The 22,630-nt window shown below is 48.3% G+C and overlaps 2 protein-coding genes across 2 annotated transcripts in view; one reads left to right on the top strand and one right to left on the bottom strand.

Annotated features, from left to right (window-relative positions):
- The window catches only part of CEP41 (centrosomal protein 41), a 49,290-nt gene extending 45,481 nt beyond the window's left edge, over positions 1-3,809 (bottom strand). The window contains exon 1 of the mRNA XM_026648888.1: positions 3,765-3,809. Coding sequence (XP_026504673.1) covers positions 3,765-3,809 — 45 coding nt within the window. The remainder of the gene's footprint in view (positions 1-3,764) is intronic.
- Positions 3,810-4,194: 385 nt separating this feature from the next.
- MEST overlaps positions 4,195-22,630 on the top strand; it is a 29,298-nt gene continuing 10,862 nt past the window's right edge. The window contains exons 1-9 of the mRNA XM_026648585.2: positions 4,195-4,275; positions 8,982-9,136; positions 12,063-12,142; positions 13,860-13,937; positions 14,990-15,126; positions 16,492-16,550; positions 17,369-17,409; positions 19,086-19,156; positions 22,008-22,109. Coding sequence (XP_026504370.1) covers positions 8,983-9,136; positions 12,063-12,142; positions 13,860-13,937; positions 14,990-15,126; positions 16,492-16,550; positions 17,369-17,409; positions 19,086-19,156; positions 22,008-22,109 — 722 coding nt within the window. The 5' untranslated portion in view covers positions 4,195-4,275; position 8,982. The remainder of the gene's footprint in view (positions 4,276-8,981; positions 9,137-12,062; positions 12,143-13,859; positions 13,938-14,989; positions 15,127-16,491; positions 16,551-17,368; positions 17,410-19,085; positions 19,157-22,007; positions 22,110-22,630) is intronic.

Raw genomic sequence — 22,630 nt, forward strand, 5'->3', positions numbered from 1 at the left:
AGTCAACATGGATTCATCAAGGGCAATTCATGCCTGACCAACCTGATTGCCTTCTATGATGAGATAACTGGCTCTGTGGATATGGGGAAAGCAGTGGACGTGATATATCTTGACTTTAGCAAAGCTTTTGATACAGTCTCCGACAGTATCCTTGCCAGCAAGTTAAAAAAGTATGGATTGGATGAATGGACTATAAGGCTCAATATCTAGTTGGCAGCCGGTATCAAGCGGCGTGCCCCAGGGGTTGGTCCTGGGACTGGTTTTGTTAAACATCTTCATTAATGACCTGGATGATGGGATGGATTGCATCCTCAGCAAGTTCACGGGTGACACTAAGCTGGGGGAGAGGTAGATATGCTGGAGGGTAGGGATAGGATCCAGAGTGACCTAGACAATTTGGAGGATTGGGCCAAAAGAAATCTGATGAGGTTCAACAAGGACAAGTGCAGAGTCCTGCACTTAGGAAGGAAGAATCCCATGCACCACTACAGGCTGGGGACTGACTGGCTAAGCGGCAGTTCTGCAGAAAAGGACCTGGGGATTACAGTGGATGAGAAGCTGGATAAGAGTCAGCAGTGTGCCCTTGTTGCCAGGAAGGCTAACAGCATATTGGGCTGCATTAGTAGGAGCACTGCCAGCAGATCAAGGGAAGTGATGTTTCCCCTCTATTCGACATTGGTGAGGCCTCATCTGGAGTACTGTGTCCAGTTTGGGGCCCCATACTACAAGAAGGATGTGGAAAAATTGGAAAGAGTCCAGCGGAGGGCAACAAAAATGATTAGGGGGCTGGAGCACATGACCTATGAGGAGAGGCTGAGGGAACTGGGATTGTTTAGTCTGCAGAAGAGAAGAATGAGGGGGGATTTGATAGCAGCCTTCAGCTACCTGAAGGGGGGTTCCAAAGAGGATGGAGCTCGGCTGTTCTCAGTGGTGGCAGATGACAGAACAAGGAGCAATGGTCTCAAGTTGCAGTGGGGGAGGTCTAGGTTGGATATTAGGAAACACTATTTCACTAGGAGGGTGGTGAAGCACTGGAATGGGTTACCTAGGGAGGTGGTGGAATCTCCTTCCTTAGAGGTCTTTAAGGCCTGGCTTGACAATGACATGCTGGAGCCTCCACATTTATTTGACAAATAAAATTTGCAGAATTTTAAAATATTGTGCGCAGAATTTTTATTTTTTTGTCGCAGAAGTTTTAATTTTTTGGTGCAGAATGCCCTCAGGATCTCTCTCATTAGATGTACGGCTCAGCCTAGGTAAACTACAAAGGGTGCGTCCTCTAGTTATTAGGCCAAGTCTACACTATAAAATGTATATTGGTGTAACTACATCGCTCATAATGGGGGACTTCTGTTGGGAAAATAACACAGCAGGGCACAGATTATGCAACAAATTGTTGGAATGCAAATTTGGAGACAACTTTTTACTGGAGAAGGAGGAGAAAGCAACAAGGGGAGAGGTTGTTCTAGATTTGATTCTGACAAATAGGGAGTAACTAGGAGAGATTTTGAAGGTGGAAGGCAGCTTGGGGGAAAATGATTATGAAATGATAAAGTTCATTATTCTAAGGAATTGTCAGAGGGAAAAGAGCAGAATAAAGTCAATGGACTTCAAGAAGGGAGAGTTCAGCAAATTCGGAGAATTGGTAGGTAAGATCTCATGGGAAGCAAGTCTAAGGGAAAAAAGCGTTGGCAGTTTTTTAGAGAGACATTATTAAGGGCACAAGAGCAAACTATCCCAATGAGTAGAAAAGATAGGAAGTATGGTAAGAGACCACCCTAGTTTAACCATGAGATCTTCAACAACCTGAAAATCAAAAAAGAGGCCCTTAAAAAAATAAGAAGAATGAATATTATTAAAGCAAGTATCAGAGGGGTAGCCATGTTAGTCTGGATCTGTAAAAAGTGACAAAGAGTCCTGTGGCACCTTATAGACTAACAGAGGTTGACTCATTAGCAGTTTTGTAAGCAAGACACAAGAAGTAATTCTTCTACTCTATTCAGCTCTGTTAAGGCCTCATCGGGAGTACAGTTTCCAGTTCTGGTCACCACACTTCAGGAAAGACGTGGACTAAACTGGAAAAAAATCCAGAAAAGAGCAACAAAGATGATTAAAGGTCTAGCAAATGTGAGCTATGAGAAAAGATTGGAAAAAAAAAGTTTGTTTAGTGTAGCGAAGACTGAGGGGGAACATGATAGTCTTAAAGTATGCAAAAGGTTGTTATAAAGGGAAAGATGTTAAACTGTTCTTATTATCCGCTGAGGATACGACAAGAAGTAACGGGCTTAAATTGCAGCAAGGGAGATTTAGGTTAGACATTAAGAAAACCTTCCTAACAATAAGGGTAGTCAAGCACTGAGACGAATTATCTAGGATATGTGTGGAATCTCTGTCACTGGGGGTTTTTAAGAACAGGTTATGATGGAAAAGGCCTAAAGATCTAAATAAAATTAAGGACGTGTATCTAACCATGCATTTAACCATGTCAGCTATTTGCTAATTGGCTCACTTGGCTCACAAGTATATGCAGCTGTTTCTCCAGATATCCCCAAGGTAGTTAGTGCAAAGGGTCAAGGAATGTACCTTGCTCTCCCTTCAAAATGACAAATGTATCCACAACAGATGTCTCTTGTATCTCCCTCTCCAGAATAATATATGTATCCTGTGTAACCTATTATCTATAGGTCAGCATAATGACGCAGAAGAATGAAGGCTAAGTTGTTTGTTACTGGTTATAAAAAGGGCCTGTTCAGGCCATGTAAGGTGTGTCTCTCTTCTGGCATGAGCCGATGAGGGCACCCGCTCAGCTGACCGATTAATAAAGAACCTGGTACCCGTCTTCTTGTCTCTCCGTGCCTCCTTGGTGTAATTAGGTAAGCTCCGGGGGGAAACGGGCCCTATTTGGCCAACAGTTAGACTAATACTTAGTCCTGCCTCAGTGCAGGGGACTGGATTAGAGGAGCTACTGAGGTCCCTTCTAGTCCTACAATCCTATGATTCTATGCCTAAAACGAAGAGCTGCAACTGCAGTCTGCATCCCAAGTGCAAAAAGCTGTTGCCAGCAGCATGGTGCACGCATGGTTTTAGACAACGCGATCAGCTCACATTCCATTGGACACCAGACTATTTTAGAAAGAAAATATTGGAAAATATACCCTTAAGGCCTGATGACGTTGCTCCCACTAAAATCAGTGACAAGATTCCCTATGACGTCAATACAGTCCTTGTTTGGAATACTTGTTGAATTGCTTGTTTGCCCTGTTAGGCAGTTTTCCCCCAATCTCTTCAAACAGTACGTATACACGGTGCAAATAGCCGAAGCTGCTTCGTGGTACCTGTACAATGAAAATTCACTCCACTCCCAGTGCAAAAACTGAAGTAGCAGACAGTTCCTGCACAGACTGGGTTGCCTGATGCAAAGAGTTAAAACCAGCATACCTAGTACAAAGAACTGTAGCAGCAGGATGAGTACAAAGACCCACAACTGTGGAGGGATGTCTGCACACCTCATGCAAAAAACTGCAGCTGCTCAGGGCCGACGGGAGGGGGGAGAAACGGTACGAATTACCAGGGCCCGGCAGTCCGGAAGGGGGCCTGAGGCCTGGCTTCGTTGGCCCTGTTTAGCCGGTCCACGCTCGCTGGGGGGCCCGAAACATTTTTTTCACCGAGGCCCAAACCCGCTCCCGGCAGCCCTGCAGCTGCTAAAGGTTGCATGCAAAGACCTGCAATAGGAGAGGTGTGCATGCAAATTCCTATGGGCCTACTGCAAAGAACTGCAGCAGCAGAGGGATGCAGGAAAAGGCCCGCATGACTAGTGCAAAGAGTTGCAGCTGCTGACGGATGCATTCATGCAGAAATCTGAAGGCCTCATGCAAACACCTGCAGCAGGAGATGGATGCAGGCAAAAGTCTGCAGGCCTAGTGCAAAACCCTGCAGCAGCCGAGAGCTGCAGAAAAAGCCCTGCATGCCTAGCGCGCAAGGAGCTGTACCCGCAGCGATGGCATAGATTTCCAGGGCAAAAAGCTGTTACCAGCCTCAGGCATTCAGGATGCATTCCCCTTGCAATCAGAGCTGCAGACGCCTGCGCAGTACCACCGCGCCCCAGCAGGTGTCGATGGCGCCCGGCCTTGGTTGCGGGACTTTCTAGCCACGCTGGGGAGGTTCTATGGAAGGGATGGGCTCCCTGGTGGGCCGCGCATGCGCACTCCAACGCCCTCGGGGGACCGCCCCTATAGCAGCATGGAACCCGCCTTCCGCCCCCACCCCTGAGCCCAGGTAACGGGGGTGTGAAGCGCGCGCGCCCAGGAGCCCCTCAGCGGGGACGAGGCTCGGCTCCTCTGTCCCGGGGGGGGGGGCCCTGCCCCCCCCCGGAACATGGGCTGCCCCTTCGGGGGGGGGGGCTGTGTCCTGGGGAGGGGCGAATGGGGGTGTCTCTGCCCCCTGGCGGTGATGGGGTCGGGGGGGGGGTCTGTGTCCCCGGGAAAGGGGGCGTGGAAGGTGGGGGGACGCTCTGCCCCCTAGAGGGGATGGTGGGGGTGGGAGGGCTGTGACCTCTGGAGAGGGTGCCTGGGGGGCTGTGCCCCTCCCAGAGGTGAGGGTGGGGCTGTGCCCCCTGGAGGGGCTGTTTCTTCTGGAGGGGTTACATGGGGGTCTGTGCCCCTGCCCCCATAAGTGAGGGTGGGGTCGGGGGTGGCTGTGACCTCTGGAGTGGGTGGTGAGGCTGTGCCCCCAGGTGAGGGTGCAGGGGGGGCTCTGCCCCTCCCAGAGTGAGGGTGGAGTTGGGGGGAGGTTGGGCCCCCTGAAGGGGGTGCATGGGGGGCTGTGCTCCTGCCCCTAGAGGTGATGGTGGGGTGGGGGAGGGCTGTACCCCCTGGAGTGAGAGGTGAGGCTTTGCCCCCTCCCCAAACTGTTCTGACAGCATTTTGTTTTTCTCTCTTGCTAAATACTGAGCACTTGCTGTTGTAAAGAGTTGTCTGCTGGGGCATATCGCGAAGCTCTGTGCAGGACAGACTTGGGACTAGTGACCTATTGATGATTAATGCTATAACTGCACAGTTACACTAGCGTTCTCAGAGAGACTCCCGCAGCATGGGGCTCTCTCTAGGGGCCTCTCTAACTCCGTGCGGGTCTGGTTTGGGGTCTGTGTAAAGTTAATTATTTATGCTTTTGTTTGCATTTTTAAGACACTTTTGTAGATTCTGCTGAATGCATGTAACATTGAATAATGTAATAACGAAAGGCTAAGACTCGCTCTGGAAGCTGAGAGGATTCTTTGGCTGACAGGATCCAAGAACGCCCAAGCTTAGATATTGTGACTATAGTCTTTGGCAGCTTTAAGTTTACAACCCTAACTTCTGCCATAAGAGAAAGCAGCCTGCAGAAATTTGTCAGTTTTTGAGGAGTAATTTGACATTGTACTGTTCACTTTAAAATAATTCATTGGATTTTTAAATGGATGTAAGCAATTTATTGCTCAGTTTTGTGATATAACCTTACACAAGACTGATTTTATTTCCGCTCAGAAGACCAACAACATAACAGTTCTGGCATTTTGTTGATGGCTTAAATAAAAAGGTCACAATTACATTTCCCTTTGTGTCCCGTTTTTGATGTGCTGCACTTTGGGCAGCCTTAAGTGAAAGAGAACAGCATTTTTTGCTTTACCCTAAGTGCACACGGATGGTACAAAGGAAGCTTCAACAAAACCTCCATAGTCCTGAAAAGCCTTCAGGGAAAGGTTGGTTAAAACTGATTCTCTGTTGCAATCCCTCTGCTTGCAGTTGTTTGCTTGGTTTTATTTCACAATGGCAATTGTGTGCAGTAATACAAATGAAACAGCATGCAGGCCTGGCCTTAGGGCAGGGCAACATGGGCCCTCACCCAGGGCACCGTAGCCAGTGGGGGCAGTAGCCCCTTGATGCAGAGGCAAGGGGCTCGGGCTTTCCCTTTCTGCCTGCAGGGTGTGGCAGGAACACCCTGCTCCTGAGCAGAGGCCCCCTGCTCACCGCCCCACATGGTGTCTCTCCCAGCCTGGCTCGTAGTCCAGCCTCTGCACTCTGCAAACCAGCTCTCCGCTCCCCTCCCCCCCCACCCCACTCCCACTGTCCCAGCCCCGCTGTTCCTTTTTCAATGGGCGGCCTGAACGAAAGCCAGGAGCTGGAAGTCACCATCGTCTTCCAGGTTGGGAAGGGACTGGGAACTAAAACTCTAGGGCAAAGAAGAGACCAGTAAGTCTTAGGGGGTCCTGACCCCCAGCCCCCAGGGGACCCCTCCCTGTGCCCCCAGCTCCCAGCCTGCCCCAGGGGACTCCTCTCTGTGCCCCAGCTCCTAGCCCCCCTCCATGCCCACACAGCTCCCAGGAGGCTCCTCCCTCTGCCCCACAGGTCCCAGCCTCCCAATTCTCAGCCCCCCCCCCATTCTCCCCTTTTCTCAGGGTGTCCCTCATGTCTTCAAGGTCCCCCTCCTGTGTGCCACACTCTGACCCCACAGTTCCCCATGCTCCTCAGCTCTCAGGGGCTCCCCCTTCACCTTACTCATTCCAAAGAGAGGTGTTAGTGCAGGGGGTTGGGGATATTTCAGGAGTGAACCTTCCACCATCACCACCCAACCATTTTAACCTCTCCCAATAACCCTCTTTCCAGGGACTGGGGAGCGGTACTTGAATATTGGGAATGCTCAGTATGGGGGTGGGGAGAGGTCTGCCCTTCTGGAGTCCCTACGTCACCGCCCCCCCCCCCATCCCCACACCAATGTGATTCGATCTATACACCTCTGGTTCCCTCCCACCTTTCTGGGGCTCTCAAGTCACCATGGGCCCTTGCCACCACAGCCCTCTGGTGCCCTCCTGCCACTGTGCTGCTGCCCCTTGAGCTGCCGACCCTCTGGGGCTCTGTCAGAGAAGCTGGATGCCATGCTGAGGGGGAGCGGTATGACTGCCCCAGTGCCGGCTGACCCTGTTGGAGTGTGGCAGATCACTTGCTATGTTATCTTGGCTGTCCTGCTCAACAACCAGATGAGGGTTCCCTGTAGCACTGGCTGGGGGAGTCAAAGGGTTGCTGTGGGGTTTCCTATGATGCCCGTCACCGTGGCATCCAGATGTGACTCACTGCAGGGCAAGACCGGCCCTACGGGTGGGTGACGTGGTCAGGGGGGTGCTGTGGTTAAGAGGCAAGAAGCAGAGTGGGCCTGGATTGCAAGTTCATGGATGGGAATTTGGAGCAATGGGGTGGGGGGGATGGGGATCGAGTGGGGAGCCTGGGAAGGCAACTGGGGCTAGGGGCACCAAAATACAAGTTTGTCCAGGTGCTGTTTTCCCTAAGGCCGGCCCTGTAGCATGGGATATTGCAGATCAACATTGAGATGCTTTGGAAGAAGTGTGTATGGGAAATCCCAGGTATGAATAGCACGGGCTGCTGCCCTGTCAGTCTTGATGTGCACTGGTAGAGCTGGTTTCAGAGTAGCAGCCGTGTTAGTCTGTAGCCGCAAAAAGAACAGGAGTATTTGTGGCACCTTAGTACTCCTGTTCTTTTACTGGTAGAGCTGTGTGTGAAGCTGGGCTGGAATAACAGGAGATGCTGCAAATCGCTCTAGATTTAGGTGTGTGGGCAAAGCTCTGGGGGTGTGTGTGTGTCAGGATTTGGAATAACATCAAGTGCTGCAGATTAGGATTGAGACGCATGTGTGTGGATTCAGGACTGGAATAGCAGTGGCTGGTGCCGGTCAGGGCTCAGATGCATTGACAGTATGGGTGGGCGAGTAATCAGCAAAACTGGACTAGCCCAGGGTTTTGCTAGTCAGAACAACAATGTGTGCTTGGTGCATTTCTTTTCTTTGTTTCAGTGTGGTGTCTGTGTGAAATCCAAAACTGAGGGTGGAGCCCAGCACCTTTGTAAGAATGTCATTATTAAGAGGATTTTCTTTAAGTGTTGTGTATGTGTGAATTAAGCTCTCATGCCAGTGAGGGAGCTGATTGTGGTGACTGGAGGCTGACATTTTTGTTAAGATCCCAAAGTAGATAAATAATTTCAAGTGATATTTATAGAATTTCTACAATTATACAGAATGGTCACACAATGTAGATAATGTTACAAAGAAGGCAATCCTGCTCCGATTGAAGTAAAATGCCCATTGACTTGAGAACAATCAAAAATGTGGAGATTTTTCACAATCCGTGTGTGAATTTAATGCTTGTGGAAGCTGATGGCTTGACAGTCCTGGAGTTTGAAGTCCTCTCTCTAACCCCAGAATAAATACAGTTGTGGTGCAAGCTTGCCCAGAACCATTCCACATGTGTGCCTCAAACACCTGATTTGGAGGCACCAGGGGTTAGGGGGCCATGTAATCTTCATAGCCCATTGAGTCCTTGGTCTCTAGGCTAAAATTGGCACTTATCTGGTTGGCGGATGTTGTAAGGTGGTGGTGGTATGTAGATACTTGACCATTAAGAACTTGACTGACACACCAAACTCATTTCACACAGGCTACCTGTGATATAAGGCACAGAGATGAAAATGATGTAAATGCCTAGAAGAATACCAAACAGGCAAACCTTTGATTGTTGCCAACCTGGGCTGAAAATCCTATGAAGTACAGAACTGCACTACTGATCAGAAAAGGACTGTATAACCCTGGGAGCAGTCAGTCTGGCCTTATGGTTGCTACAAAACTGCTTAGTTTTGGTCTGAGTTGTGATTCCCTTACTAGTAGTTTTGTGGAAGGCTTTCAATTTTAACAGCAGCAGAAAGAACGGTTTCAAGACTAATATATCTTGGTGTCTTGAGAAGGTGAAAAACAGACACTGGTGGAAAGATGTGGTTTGAGGGTGAATTTCCGGGGGAATGTTGGGTAATCAGAGCTTTCAAACTAAACCAGTGGGGTATGTCACAATGAGGCAGACACAGAAGGCTTAGTGCAACTGTGCAGTCTTTCAGATGGGCAGATCGTGCTGTGTTTGCTCATTCTGTGTTTGTTTTCTCCTGCAGGATGAAAGAGTGGTGGATTCAGGTGGGGCTGCTGAGCGTACCCCTCCTTGCTGTCTACCTGCACATCCCTCCGCCTAAGCTGTCCCCAGCCCTTCACTCATGGAGGGCGTCAGGAAGGTACTTCACATACAAGACCCAAAACATCTTTTACAGAGGTGAGGAGTGACAGGGGAGTGGTGCATCCACATGGAGCTTTCTGCAGCACGGAGGAGATCCTGGGTTCCTCAGCCTGGGGTGCCAGACTAGCAGACAGACCTTTGCACTGTGACTGAGAGCTGCCTAGCTGCAGGTGCTGGGCCTTCGCTATCCTCCCCCAGGTGGTGCTACAAACGGCTTCTCTCTCCAGTGCTGCCGGTCTGTGCCACCAGGCAATACTAGAGAGAAGCTTTGACAGCCCTGGGAGAGAAGGTTGGGGAGGAACATATGGAAGCTGGTGGCCTGGCACAGAGTGGAGATCCCCTGCAAGACATGCATGGGGAAGAAGGGTGAGGGAAGGAGACACTGAAGAATTTAGGGGAAAGTAAAGAAAAAGGCATGCTGGAAAAGCACTGGAGAATCAAGGAAAACATAGACACTGGGGGGAGATAGGGAGCAAAAATGAAGAAGAGCAAAAAGTTTTAAAATAAATACATAGAATAATAAAACAGGGGTGTGGGGAGAGAGACAGACTGACTGGAGACAGACTGGACAGAAACAGGTGCGATGGGAACATTTGTACTGGGATGTGGCCTGAAGGGGCATGCGGATGCCAGTCCTTTGTGAGAGGGGAGCCAAATCTGGGTTGAAACTATGGCAGTGATTGAATAGAAGATGAGGGGAGTCCTTGCTCCTTAGCTCTTGAGGTGTTTTCTCTCCACACTCCACTGAAATGGAGTGGTCTGGCCGCCTTAAATTAAGTGGCAACTGTAGGTCAGTTAATTCACTTCTGGGGGAATGGACCATGGGTCTAGGACCAGGGTCGGTATCGTTACTATTAAACATTTATATTGCGGTAGTACCTAAAGGCCACAAGCAGTTTGGGCCTTATTGTGAAGTGTGACAGGGCCTAGTACCCCCCTCTAGGCACTGTGGGAGCAGATGCTGGGGGTTGTGGGTGCCTCTGATAGCCTGGTTATGGGTATCTGAGTGCAGGATAATAGTAAGAAAAAAGTTGTGACCCCTCGTTGCTGGGGTATTTAGTCAGTGTTGGGATTTTGCCTGCACTTTTTGTGCTCAGAGGGAATTTTTGGAGCCACGATTAAGCTCTGTTGGAGAAAAACCTGGTTCAAAATATGTAACTTGTGTCTGAAGCTGTACAAACTTGTGCTTTTATCCCCTTGTATTTCATAAGCTAAGCTGGGACCGTACTTGCTACTCCTGAGGGAATTCTGCGCCAAAAAAATAAAAATTCTGTGCACAATATTTTAAAAGTCTGCAAATTGTATTTGTCAATAAGTAAATGTGGAGGCTCCACCATGGCAGTGGGGAGCACAGGCCACTGGCTGCATAGAGGTGGGAGATCACCCTGCAGTTCCCCACCCCAGGACACGGACTCGGCGATGAAGCTGCACCTGACCCTGACACAGCACAAGGGCTGGACCTGCCCCAGAAGTCCGTGTCCCGGTCTGTGTGCGAGGGGGATCTGGATGCAGGGGTAGGCTGGCCAGATAGCAAGTGTGAAAAATCGGGATGGGGGTGGGGGGTAATAGGTGCCTATATAAGAAAAAGCCCCAAATATCGGGACTGTCCCTATAAAATCGGGACATCTGGTCACCCTAGCAGGGGGTGAGGCTCAGCGGGGTGGGGGTTTGGGTGTGAGGAGCTTGGTGGGGGGGGTTCTGGGAGTGAGGCTCAGCGGGAGGGATCTGGGTATGGAGGGGATTGGATGCATGGGGGTTGGGTGGACAGGGGGTGGGCCTGACCTGGCCCCAGGGGGGTGTCTGATCCAGGGCATCCCCATCCCCCCATAACTCCCCCCTGCAGTGATTTACCTCTCCACCCGCTGCTCCGGGTACCGGAAATAACATGCCTGCGCTGCTGGGGAAGAGCATGTGACCGCTCTTGTGGCTTCCCTTTGCTTCCCCATCAGAAAGTAATTTTTCTGCGGGGAAGTAAAGAAATCTGCATGGGATATGAATCCTGTGCACGTGAAGTGGTGCAGAATTCCCCCAGGAGTAGCTTGCATCCGACTCTTCTCAGGAACAGTTAGGTCCCACAGGAACTGGAAGTGGTAGGTTTACTCAAATGGCACACTTGCGTTTGTGGGCTGTTGGTGTTAGGCAGCACTGTGTAGTTGGAGGTGCTGTCGTTCTGGATGAGACGTAAAAATGATGTCCTAGCTGCTTGTCATTGAAGATCCCACAAATCCCTTCTTGAGAGCAGGGGTGTTCGCTCTAAATTATGGCCAAATTGCAGTTTTAAGTACAGATGCTCACAATATACTTACTTCCCAAGTCTTCCCCATGCCACAGTTGCAGTTGGGAGCAGTATTTTTCTCCACTTCCTGTCCTTAACCTGCTGCTATGTGCTGTGAAACAGCTGTCATGTTTTACCCAAGAGATGGCTGCATTTGAGTGTCTGATTCCTGGTTTCCCTATCAGTTTAAAATTTGTGTAGTGCTTTGGGATCATTCAGAATGAAAGGTGTTATGTAAATGTAAGATCACTCTCGTTGCTCCCAAGTTGTCTGTGTACATAGACTGGATCAGTAGCCTAATGTGGTGAGCCCCCACGTGATGCCATTACACCAACAGTGTAAACGCACTCCTCTGCGAGGCACCTCTGTCCAGCTCTTAAGGAACAATAGGCGTAGTAACAGGTTTTTGTGCAAGCTGAGAAGTCTCTGAATGGCAAAGTCTCGGGGGGGTTGTCTGTGTGTTAAGGTCTAAGAATGGTTACTGTGAGGGAGGCTTTGCAGCTGGAGAGATCTGATTTTTTAGTGTTCAGAAACCAGCAAAACTCTTCTCGGGAGCCTGGAACACACAGCTGGGTTGATATTACTGTTGGGTCCCTGATATGTTATCCTGTACAGCTGTTTTAAAGTTTAAAGAGAAAGCCTCCTTGGAGTGTAGCGCGCCTTGCTGATGTCCTGTTCTCTCCTCAGATTCATCAGGGGCACTCGGCAGTTCAGATATTGTGGTTCTGTTACACGGCTTCCCAACCTCCAGCTATGATTGGTACAAGGTGAGGGGACCAAGTAAGCACAAAGCGTGGACTGTGTGAGTAAAATGAGTGATTCTCACTTCCCCTGGAAACGAGAGGGGAATCTCTCAGGGAGGAATAAATGGGCCTGTCCAACCAGTGAATCACAGAGGAGAGATTGATGAATAACAGGGCTTCTCTAGTTTGTGGCAAAGTTCTTGTTTTGACTCCCCCAGCCCACTTCACTCTTTTTTCTCATAGCCAAGACTTTGCCCTTGGGTGAAACTTGGCACAATTTGTCATTGCTTTGAAAGTGTGGCTAAGCCATCACCTGCAAGACCCTATACAACCTTCTTTCCACCTACCTATGTCTCTGATGTCCCTTCCTCTCCCTAAATTCTTCCCACTTCTCTCTTGCCACTTCCTCCTTCATCTCACACCCTTTTTCAGGCCTTTTCTAATGCTGTCTCCCATGCCTGGAGTGCTCTGTTCTCTGCCAAGTGCCCTGCCCCACTTCAGTTCTCTCCTTAAGACTCACTTTCAAGCATCCCTTCTACTCATTATTAATCCCTTGGCCCTTCTGCTCCTAAGATTTTTATCCTATGATTTATTTTGCTTGTGTGTTCTTGGGGGCAGGAAACTTGTCTTAGATCAGATAACAGCGTTCTGCTGTATAAATTGGGACTGGGGCCAGATCCCATAATCAAACATTCGGATAAGCCAAAGAATGGGAAAGTGCAAGGCCGCAGCGCCATCTAGTGGCCACAGGAGAGATCACCTGCTTCTGGACTTGTGTGTGCTGGTGGTTTGGTTAATATGGAGAGCCGGATAATGGAGGGTCGGATAAACAGGGTTCTTTTGTACTTGTAAAGAATGATGTCAGTTTCCCATGCTGTGTAAGTGTTTGGTGGTAATAAGTGTGGCATTCCTGGGACCAGATGCTGGATTTTGTAAGCTCCAAAGGGAGCAAAAACCATCTCTGGCTACACATGGATTCCAAGATGTTGGTGGCAGCTTCTCTCAACTGGCCTATATGAATATTGGTATTTTCTTTTAAAAATAACTCCATAAAGGCCTCTCGCTGGGAGGCGCAGCTGTCATCTCAAAATCTGAGTCCTTTCAAATACTCACATTTTTGGGAGATCAGGGGCACTACCCTTGTAATGGTTGAGAAGGTGGACTTCCCTGTTGAGTGATCGTGGTATCAGTTTGACAGGTTCTGAAGGCAATTCCCATATGGTACATCTGGCCAGAGGATATAGCTATAGAACAGGGTCTTACGTTGGATGGAGAGGCAAACCAGAGGGGAACCTCGGGATCTAGCCAATATGGCCTTTGCAGGGAAAAACCCAATCGTGGAGAATGGGTGAAATAACTCTTTAGAAGATCTGTTGGCTTTTGCTGTCATGAATATACTGGTTATTATGATAACTCAAATCCACTGCAGTTCAATTTATGTTTGCAGCATGTGTGTCTGGGAGGAGCTTTAAGAAACTACAGTGTAGAACTAACAGACGTATAGCAGCATGAGCTTTTGTGGGTGATGCATCCGAAGAAGTGGGCATTCACCCACGAAAGCTCATGCTCCTATACGTCTGTTAGTCTATAAGGTGCCACAGGACTCTTTGCTGCTTTTACAGATCCAGACTAACACGGCTACCCCTTTGATACTCTACAGTGTAGAACTGTCCATCTTGGTGTGTAGGCCTCAGAGATATGAGTGTAGCTGCTCTTACGTTTTCCTCTCTTTCTCTTACAGATTTGGGAAGGGCTGACCCAGCGATTTCAAAGGGTGATCGCTCTGGATTTTGTAGGATTCGGTTTTAGTGACAAGCCTGTAAGTGGTCCTGACAAATGATTGTGTAGTTCCTTTTGGAAAAGGAATGTAATGATGCAAGTGCATCCAGACCAATGGCATCACACATGCCTGTGCCTGGGAAGATGGATTTTATTTACTGTGGATTTTAATGAAATCGGTTCATTTCCCAGGTTGCTTTCTGTCTTTATCCACTTACATTTTTTTCAGGATGCAGTGTTGTAGCTGTGTCGCTCCCAGGATATTAGAGACACAAGGTGGGTGAGGTAATATCTTTTATTGGACTGACTTCTGTTGGTGAGAGACAAGTTTTCAAGCTTTCACGGAGCTCTTGAGCTTGAAAGATTGTCTCTCTCACCAGCAGAAGTTGGTTCAATAAAAGCTATTACCTCACCCACCTTGTGTGTCTAATATTTTTCAGTAACAGAAATAAAGATACAATTGTTAGAATATGATTGGTGTCAAAATCAAACATCAGAATTGGGACATGATGCAATGTTCTCTAAAGTGACCACACTCCACTGGAGTGTTGGCGGACCTCTGTAGAATAGTTTTGCTTCACTTGTCACGTTAGGCAGCTCTGACTCTGACTGGTAAAATGCTGGCAGAGGGTTACTAGCTTGTGGTTACGCTAGTGTAATTGTAACCTTGCAAACAGATCACTGAGTGAGTATGATAGTACTTAGCTCTTCATCTTCAAAAAGCTTTACACACACTAGGTAATCATCACCTTCTGTGAGTTGAGTTTCATTATCTCCATTTTATAGATGGGGAAACTGAGGCACGTGGCGGTGAAATGATTTGCTCAAGATGTCTCAATAAATCAAGCAGGAGCCTGGACTAGAAGCTGAGTTGTTGGCTGTCAGTCCTGGGCTTGTATCATGCTTCTGCATTTGTCCGTGAGCACTGGTGCTCAGTTGTGTCCAGGCACTGAACTTGGTCAGACTGGAACTGCCTGGTGGGCTGTTCCAAAGAACCTGCATAGTGATATTCCAGCTCTCTGTAACTAATAAGATAGAAGTGTATGACATTGCTCTCACTGGAGCTGCTCTCTTGCTTTGCTTTTTAAACAGAGGCCCCATCGCTATTCCATTTTTGAGCAGGCCAGCATCGTCGAGGGGCTGCTGGGGCACCTGGGTCTCCGAAATCAGAGGATCAACCTCCTGTCTCATGACTATGGAGACACAGTTGCACAGGAACTGCTCCACAGGTCGCTGGAAGCACTAAAGCTCTGAATGCTCTTCGTCGTCCTCCTAGGGTTTAATTCTCTGAAGCTAAGTAAAAGTAAATGGTGCAGAGCCCCCTCTTTCCCCATCCCACATCTGAGATTCAGGGTGACAGCAGGAGGTACCAGTGCGATACCATGCTGATGGATGCAGTAGTATAAGAACCTAGGTAGATAGATGGAGGGAAGCTGGTCGGCTGTCACCATTGCCTTCAGTGGGAGCTGTGTACACGATACAGTGGAAGAGTCTTGTCTAGCCATCTCCAAAACTAGGTGCACAACATACTCTTTGTCTTTGAGACCTGGAGGCTTGTCAAGGATGTGAGGATTGAACAAGGCAAGTCTTTACAAGCCAAGAGCATCTTCCGTCACCATTGACCAGGGTCTGTGTGAAACCACGGGGGTTGATTCTTCACAGATGGAAGGACTCTACCTAGGTTAACACTTTTCTTCCTGTCAGAAATGTTAGCAGCAGCTGATAATGCTTTGCCTTTCACTTTCTCACCTCAAAGTAGGTGGCAAACGTTAAGGATTTGGCCTTGCAACCCCCCTATGAGGAAGGGAGCAGATAGAATGCCCCTCTTATAGATGGGGGAAATTGAACCAAAGAGTGGCTGAGGGATTTGTCTGAGGGCAAGTCACTGGCAGAGGAGGAGTCAGAACCTAGGTTTCTTAATGTGCAGTCCCTTGTTCTAATCAGTGGATCAGGCTCCCGGTGGTTGGGAAGTGCTGCAAGGTGTAACTTCCACACAACTCCTTAACATGGGGTGGTGTAGAATCTCTAGGTACATGTCGGATGTATAAATGTGTGTGCATTGTATTAGCATTTAAGAAGGTCTTTTTTACAAATATTTATTACTTATTTAGTACAAACAATTTAGCAGTGTGCTGTGAGCTCCCAGCAGTTAGTGATATGAGTGGGGGAGGGCGGGTGGTAAGCATTGCTGATTTTTTAACTAGTCTAAAGTGAAAATTATTCAGCAAATAGAACATCCAGTAGTGCAAATCCAGTGTGCCTATTTTCTGTATCCCTCTTGAGATCCAGGGAGAGAGGACTTTCCCCAAGGCTGCTGAGACTCTTCCATAAAGCATGCGTTAGAGAAGGCCTTGTTTACTCGCTTACCAGTGATTATTGCAGTGTAAATGAGCTATACAGTGAAGGAGAGCTGTAGGGAGTACTTTGACACTGCTGTTCCTATGCTACCTTTGAAATCGCGTCTCATGGGTTACTTCGCATCCTGGATTACGTTTTAGTAAATGGCGATATTACTGCAGTCTGTTGGTCAGTCACTTCTTGGAATTGGCTGAGAATCGCTCCAGTTTAATTCAGCCTTGTCTTTTGTTCTCCAGGTATGAACACAATAAAACTGGATGTGTTCTGATCAACAGCCTCTGTTTATCCAATGGAGGTAACGGTTATGCTTAGAGTAACGTGATCTGTGCAGAATGAATGGGTGGGTCTTGATCCACTTCCCTGATATCGGTGCCTACATCACCATTGAGACTAACTGCTCCCTTTGTTGGCAGTCTCATCACAGTGCCAAGGGCTGAATGGGCAATAGAGACTGAACCCCCCTCTGACCCACAGAGGGGGTCCCTCCAGGCCAGGGATTAGGCACACTGGTGTAGCAGTGGGGGGACGCTTTCAGTGCTCTCCCTTTTCTATGGGTTAGTGGAAGGTTTCAGTGCTGTCAGTGCAGGACCTTTCACAACACTAAAATTCACTCTGAAGTGGGGAAAGGGGGGAATGGCTGGTTATAGAACATAGGAAGGCTGATTAGACTGGACAACAGATACGTCTCCCGCCGTTGTTTTATTAGTAGCAGATTGATCCTGTTAATGCAGCTTGTAAGGGCAGACGGTCTCTATTGTGGCACATTTCTGAATGGTGCTGCCACTGAGCAGTAAGAATTTCTTCCCTTCTTTATGACATGTTTTTTGGCCACTCTTTGTGAGAGTAGGTGCCTGTCCTGACTTGGCTGGTTCAGTGCCTTGATGGCATTTGTAGCCTATAACAGTGGCATCGCCGCCTCTGCCATGCACAGAAATAAAATTCTATTAAGAGGTGTTTAAAAAAAAAAAAAAAAGACTCAGCCATCCCCATGTAAGATATTTGTATCTGGCTGTCAGCAAATGCATTCACTGAGGCTGCACAGGTGGGGGGAGACTGGGAAATGTCAGAGCACAATTAAGTAACTGCAGTGTCTGTTTTCTGAAACACTTTCAGGTATTTTCCCAGAAACTCATTACCCCCGGTTCATTCAGAAGGTGAGCTGCTTTGGTCTCTAGTTTTATGAAATCTGGACGCAAGTATCAAGAATAAAACTTCTAGGCATGAGTTTGAGTGTGCGCCGGTTTTTGGTCCTAGACTGTGTCCTTTTCCAGCGACTGTAATTTGTTGGCTTGCTTAAAATTACTGCATGTAAATGTTTAGGTGCAGTTAAGGGGGGAGGAATTATTCAGGCCACGTCTACGCTAGCGAACTCCCCGGGGCAGCTGCACCTCTGTAAGATCGCTCGTGTAACTGCTCTACGCCGATGGGAGACAGCTCTCCTGTCAACCTCATACAACCACCTCCACGAGCAGCAGTAGCTAGGAGGGCGGGAGTTCTCCCGCCAATACAGCGCCGGGCACACGACCACGTGTGCCGGCAAAACTTACGTCACTCAGGCGGGGGTGTGTTTTCACATCGCTGAGCGACATACGTTTTGCCGCTATAAGGGGTAGTGTAGACATGGCCTCGGAGGACGAGAGTTGTTCAACGTTCTGTTTCGTTGTACCACCGCGTGCTTTGATCTTACCAGAACTTGCAGGGTCAGGTCAGTGTTGGGGTGGAATACTGATTGGAAACACCGAGGTGGTGCGAGCGCTGGGGGTGCTATTCCCTCTGACTCTGCCCAGAGTCAATGGTCTCATCTGGTGGTGGTGGCTGCTATGCTCCTGGACAAGCAGTCTTTCAGAGGAGTCATAAAACCGATGGCCACACTTGGTGCCGTTTAAAAAAAGCTTCCATTTAAAAAAAAAGTCGTATACACCCAAAATGTGCTCGGCATCTCCAAGACACACTAGCCTGGTTACAGTCTGTTCTTGAATTTCTGCTGCTGCTCAGAGTGAAGACTGAGCAGAGCCATGCCAACTTCCACTGCTGTTATTGGGGAAGCCATTGTGTCCAGCTCTGGGCACCACCCTTTAGGAAACGGACCAAAAGCAGGTCAATTTCATGCTGCTGGTGCTTTTGGAAAGCTCTGAGCAGCAGCAGAGGCAGGCATTGGAACTCACTGGGGGAGGGGTCAGAGAAACAGATGTCTCCCCATTGCAGCAGCCAGACAGCAGGGGGAGAGGTAGACTAGTGGACACCTTCACTCTTTGCAGTAACTAGCAGGTTCTGGGGTGGGAGGCTGGAAAGAGGGACTGGAAATGCTCCTTCTCCGTACAGTAACAAGCAGGTGGGACTTGGAAGGGGGAAGGGATTCAGATTTATCAAACACCGACTGTCCAGATGCTGATGTGAAAGATGGAGCTTCTGGTAGGAATCCCATCACCTTTCCCATTCTCATTAGTGATGGGTGAGCTGCTCATCCCAACAAGGCTGCTAATTCTTCCCTGACACCTCCTCAAAAAAAAAAAAAAAAAAATCTTATTGCCTTCTGGTTACTAGGTGCCTAGTCATTTTCTCAAGTCTTGGCCTTAGTGTCTTGGATCTGAGGTTCAAATGGCCTAAAGAGATCAATGGCTGAAGGTGCTTTGGTTCAGTGTGTTAATAACTTTGAAAAATCTAGCTGGAATAATGGATTTACTTCAGTGATTGTGGGGAAATGGTGGTTCCGTAAGACTGCTGGCTCATGGGGCCTGGTAGCTCTGTAGGAAAGGCCCCCTGAACAGGCAAGGAGTCATTGCTGTCTATATGGCATTTAATGGCGTTTTTCTCCTTTCTTCTGCCAAAGATTCTCAAGGATGGTGGCCTACTGTCCCCCATCATCACCCGGCTAATGAACTACTACTTCTTCTCAAGAGGGTGAGTTGGTGTTCTGAGCACTACACACACTGTAGGGGACAACCTTGTTGTGCCAAGTGTATAGATTAGGTAGGAGTATAACCCAGGAAACACTCACTTGTATAAAAGTATTAAGTCATGTGTCCTCTATAGGCTGTAGTTACTAGATGGCTACTTGTTCACATATACTGGAGCATGTTCCATCCAGTAGAGGACAGTCGCTCACTGTCGTTCCATCCAGTTCATCGGTGGTAGGCAGATGCACCATATTATACTGAAGATATTCTGAAGTTGAGACAGACTTTACTTGGAAGCACTGTTCATGTCTAAACAACTTATTTCCCTTTCTGATTTGGTGCCTTACACTAGGTCCCACAACATTGTCCTAAGAAAACTAGAAAAATGTGGATTTAGATGAAATTACTATAGAGTGGGTGCAAAACTGGTTGAAAGACCATTCAGAGTCATTATCAATAGTTCAGACGGGGGGGATATATCTGTTGGGGTCCAGTACTATTCAGTCTTTTCATTGATGAATTGGAGAATGAGTGGAAAGTATGCTTATAAAATTTGTGGCTGACTCCAAACTGGGAAGTGTTGCATAGACTTTGGAGGACAGTGTTAGAATTCAAAACGAGTTTGACAAATTGGAGAATTGGTCTGAAATCAACAAGATGAAAATCAGTAAAGATAAGTGCAAAGCAGGAAGGAACCGTCAAATGCACAACTACAAAATAGGGAATAACTGGTTAGGTGGTAGTACTGCTGAAAAATAGCTGTGGGTTATATTGCATCACAGACTGAATGAGCCAATAATATGATGCAGTTGCAAAAAAGACAAATATTATTCTGGGGTCCATTAACAGAAGTGTCGTATATAAGACATGGGAGGTGATTGTCCCGCACTGCTCAGCACTGGTGAGGCCTCATCTGAAGAACTGTGTCCAGTTCTGGGCACCACACTTTAGGAAAGGTGTGGACAAATGGGAGAGTCCAGAGGAGAGCAACAAAAATGATTAAAGGTTTAGTAAACCTGACCTGTGAGGAAAATATAAAAAACCTGAGCATGTTTAGTCTTGAGAAAAGACGTCTGAGGGGGGGACCTGATAACAGTGGTCAAATATGTTAAGGTTTGTTATAAAGAGGACAGTGATCAATTGTTCTCCGTGTCCAGTAACCTAGGACAAAAAGTCCTGCAGCCAGGGAGATTTAGGTTAAATATTAGAAAATACTTTCTAATTATAAGAGAGGTTGTGGAATCCTGTCATTGGAGGTTTTTAAGAACAGGTTGGATAAGCTCTAGATTTACTTGGTCCTGCCTCAGTGTATGGGGCTGGAGTAGATGACTTTTCAATGTCCCTTCCAGACCTATATTTCTATGATTCTTAAAGATGCTGCCTGCAAACAACAAATATAACTCCTTTAAAGACACATCAGTCAGGACTTGGAACAGGAAAAGTCCCAGGATTCCCTCATCTGTAGCCACGCAGAGTTACGGTTTAAGCGTTAAGGGTGAAACCTTCACCTTCCTGAAGTCAGTGGCAGTTTTGCTATTGACTTCATTAGGGCCAGGATTTCACCCTAGGTTCAGAATGCCTAGATCAGGGCTCTCCACACAAGATCACTTTTTGAATTTAAGATCAACCCAGGATCTACCTCCCCCTCCCCGAGTCCCCACCCCGCTCACTCCATTCCCCCCTCCCTCCATCGCTCGCTCTCCCCCACCCTCACTCACTTTCACCGGGCTGGGGCAAGGGGTTGGGGTCCGGGAGGGGGTGCAGGCTCTGGGCTGGGGCCGAGGGGTTTGGAGTGTGGGAGGGGGCTCCGGGCTGAGCCTGGGGTAGGGGGTTGGGGTGCAGGAGTGAGGGGTGCAAGCTCTGGGAGGGAGTTTGGGTGCAGGAGGGGGCTCCGGGCTGGTGCAGGAGGAGGTGAGGGGTGTGGGAGGGAGTTTGGGTGTAGGAGGGGGCTCCAGGCTGGGGCAGGAGTGTAGGAGGGGTGTGAGGTGTAGGCTCTGGCCGGGAGGCGTTTAGCACAGGTGGCTCCTGGCCTGCTGTGGCCCCATGCTGCTCCCCGAAGTGGCTGGCTGCTGGCACGTCCCTGTGGCCCCTGGGAGCCGGGGACAGCGCGCGGAGCCATCTCACCCCACGCCCCCGTGAGGCCGCAGAGACATGCCAGCAGCCAGCCGCTTCTGGGAGCCGCGTGGGACCACAGCAGACAGGCAGCCTACCTGAGCCCCACTGCGCCGCCAGACTTGTAGCGGCCGGAGATCGCGATCAACTGGCAGAGGCTCCAGGATCGACCCGTCGATCGTGGGTGACCACTGGCCTAGATCCATTTGATCCCACTGGGATTTGACTTCAGATGCCCCCTTTCTGTGGTGGGCCCTATGCAGTTTACTAGGTTGAGGTTTTTCAGATGTGACCTAAATAAATGAGATTTCCCTCTTTCCACTCACCCCCACCCCCAACACTCAGCAAGGACATTAGAGATCCACAGCTGGTTTTCACACTATTACAATGCTGTTGTACTTGGTTTTCCAGCACTGCATGGGGATCGACGACAACAAAATGACTGTCCTCTCCCACAAACAATTCATTGAAATTAGAACAAACATTTCTATTCATATTAGATGCTCTGAAACACCTTTCTTTCCCCACTTCGGGATCACTGCTAAATTTGACACTGTCCTTTTAATTTGGATAATTTGGGGTGCTCCAAGATTGTGTATTTTACAAACGAATCTTGTAATCATTTGACACTTTTGCCCTGAAACTAGTTTTTGTGTCTGGTATTAAGTGATGTTATATCCTGTTTATTTCAGGAGGGGATACACGCCGTAAAGATCTTCATGCCTCTCTGAATTTTTTTTCAGACTTGGGGCAGTCTTTGGTCCGTATACGCAGCCTTCAGCGGCGGAATACTGGGACATGTGGACAGCAATCCGGACAAATGACGGAAACCTTGTTGTTGACAGGTATGTTGCTCTCTAATTTCCTTGTCTGTTGATGTCTTGCACCAGCTCATCCCTGTATTTCCAAACTGAGAGCCATGGAGCACTTACTGGTGGTCTGCAGAGAGCTGCCTGATCACTTAAGAACACAAGAGTGGCCAATGCCTGGTGCTTCATGGGAATAAACAAGTGATCCATCACCTGTCGTCCAGTCACAGCTCTGGCAGTCAGAGGCTTAGGGACACCTGAAGCATGGGGTTTGTCACTGATCATCTTTGGCTAATAACTGTTCTCCATGAACTTATCTAATTTTTTTAACCCCCTGGCAATGAGTTGCACAGGTTGACTCTGCATTGTGTAAAGTAGTACTTCCTTATGTTAGTTTTAAACCTGCTGCCTATTAATTTTATTGGGTGGTTCTTGTGTTATGTGAAGGGGTAAATAACACTTCTTTACTCACTTTCTCCACATCATGCATGATTTTATAGACCTCTATCATATTCCCCCCTTAGTCGTCTCTTTTTTAAGATGAATAGTCCCAGTCT

This window comes from Terrapene carolina, unplaced genomic scaffold (genome assembly GCF_002925995.2).
Source record: "Terrapene carolina triunguis isolate 2854851 unplaced genomic scaffold, T_m_triunguis-2.0 Scaffold68, whole genome shotgun sequence".
Classification (NCBI taxonomy): Eukaryota; Metazoa; Chordata; order Testudines; family Emydidae; genus Terrapene; species Terrapene triunguis.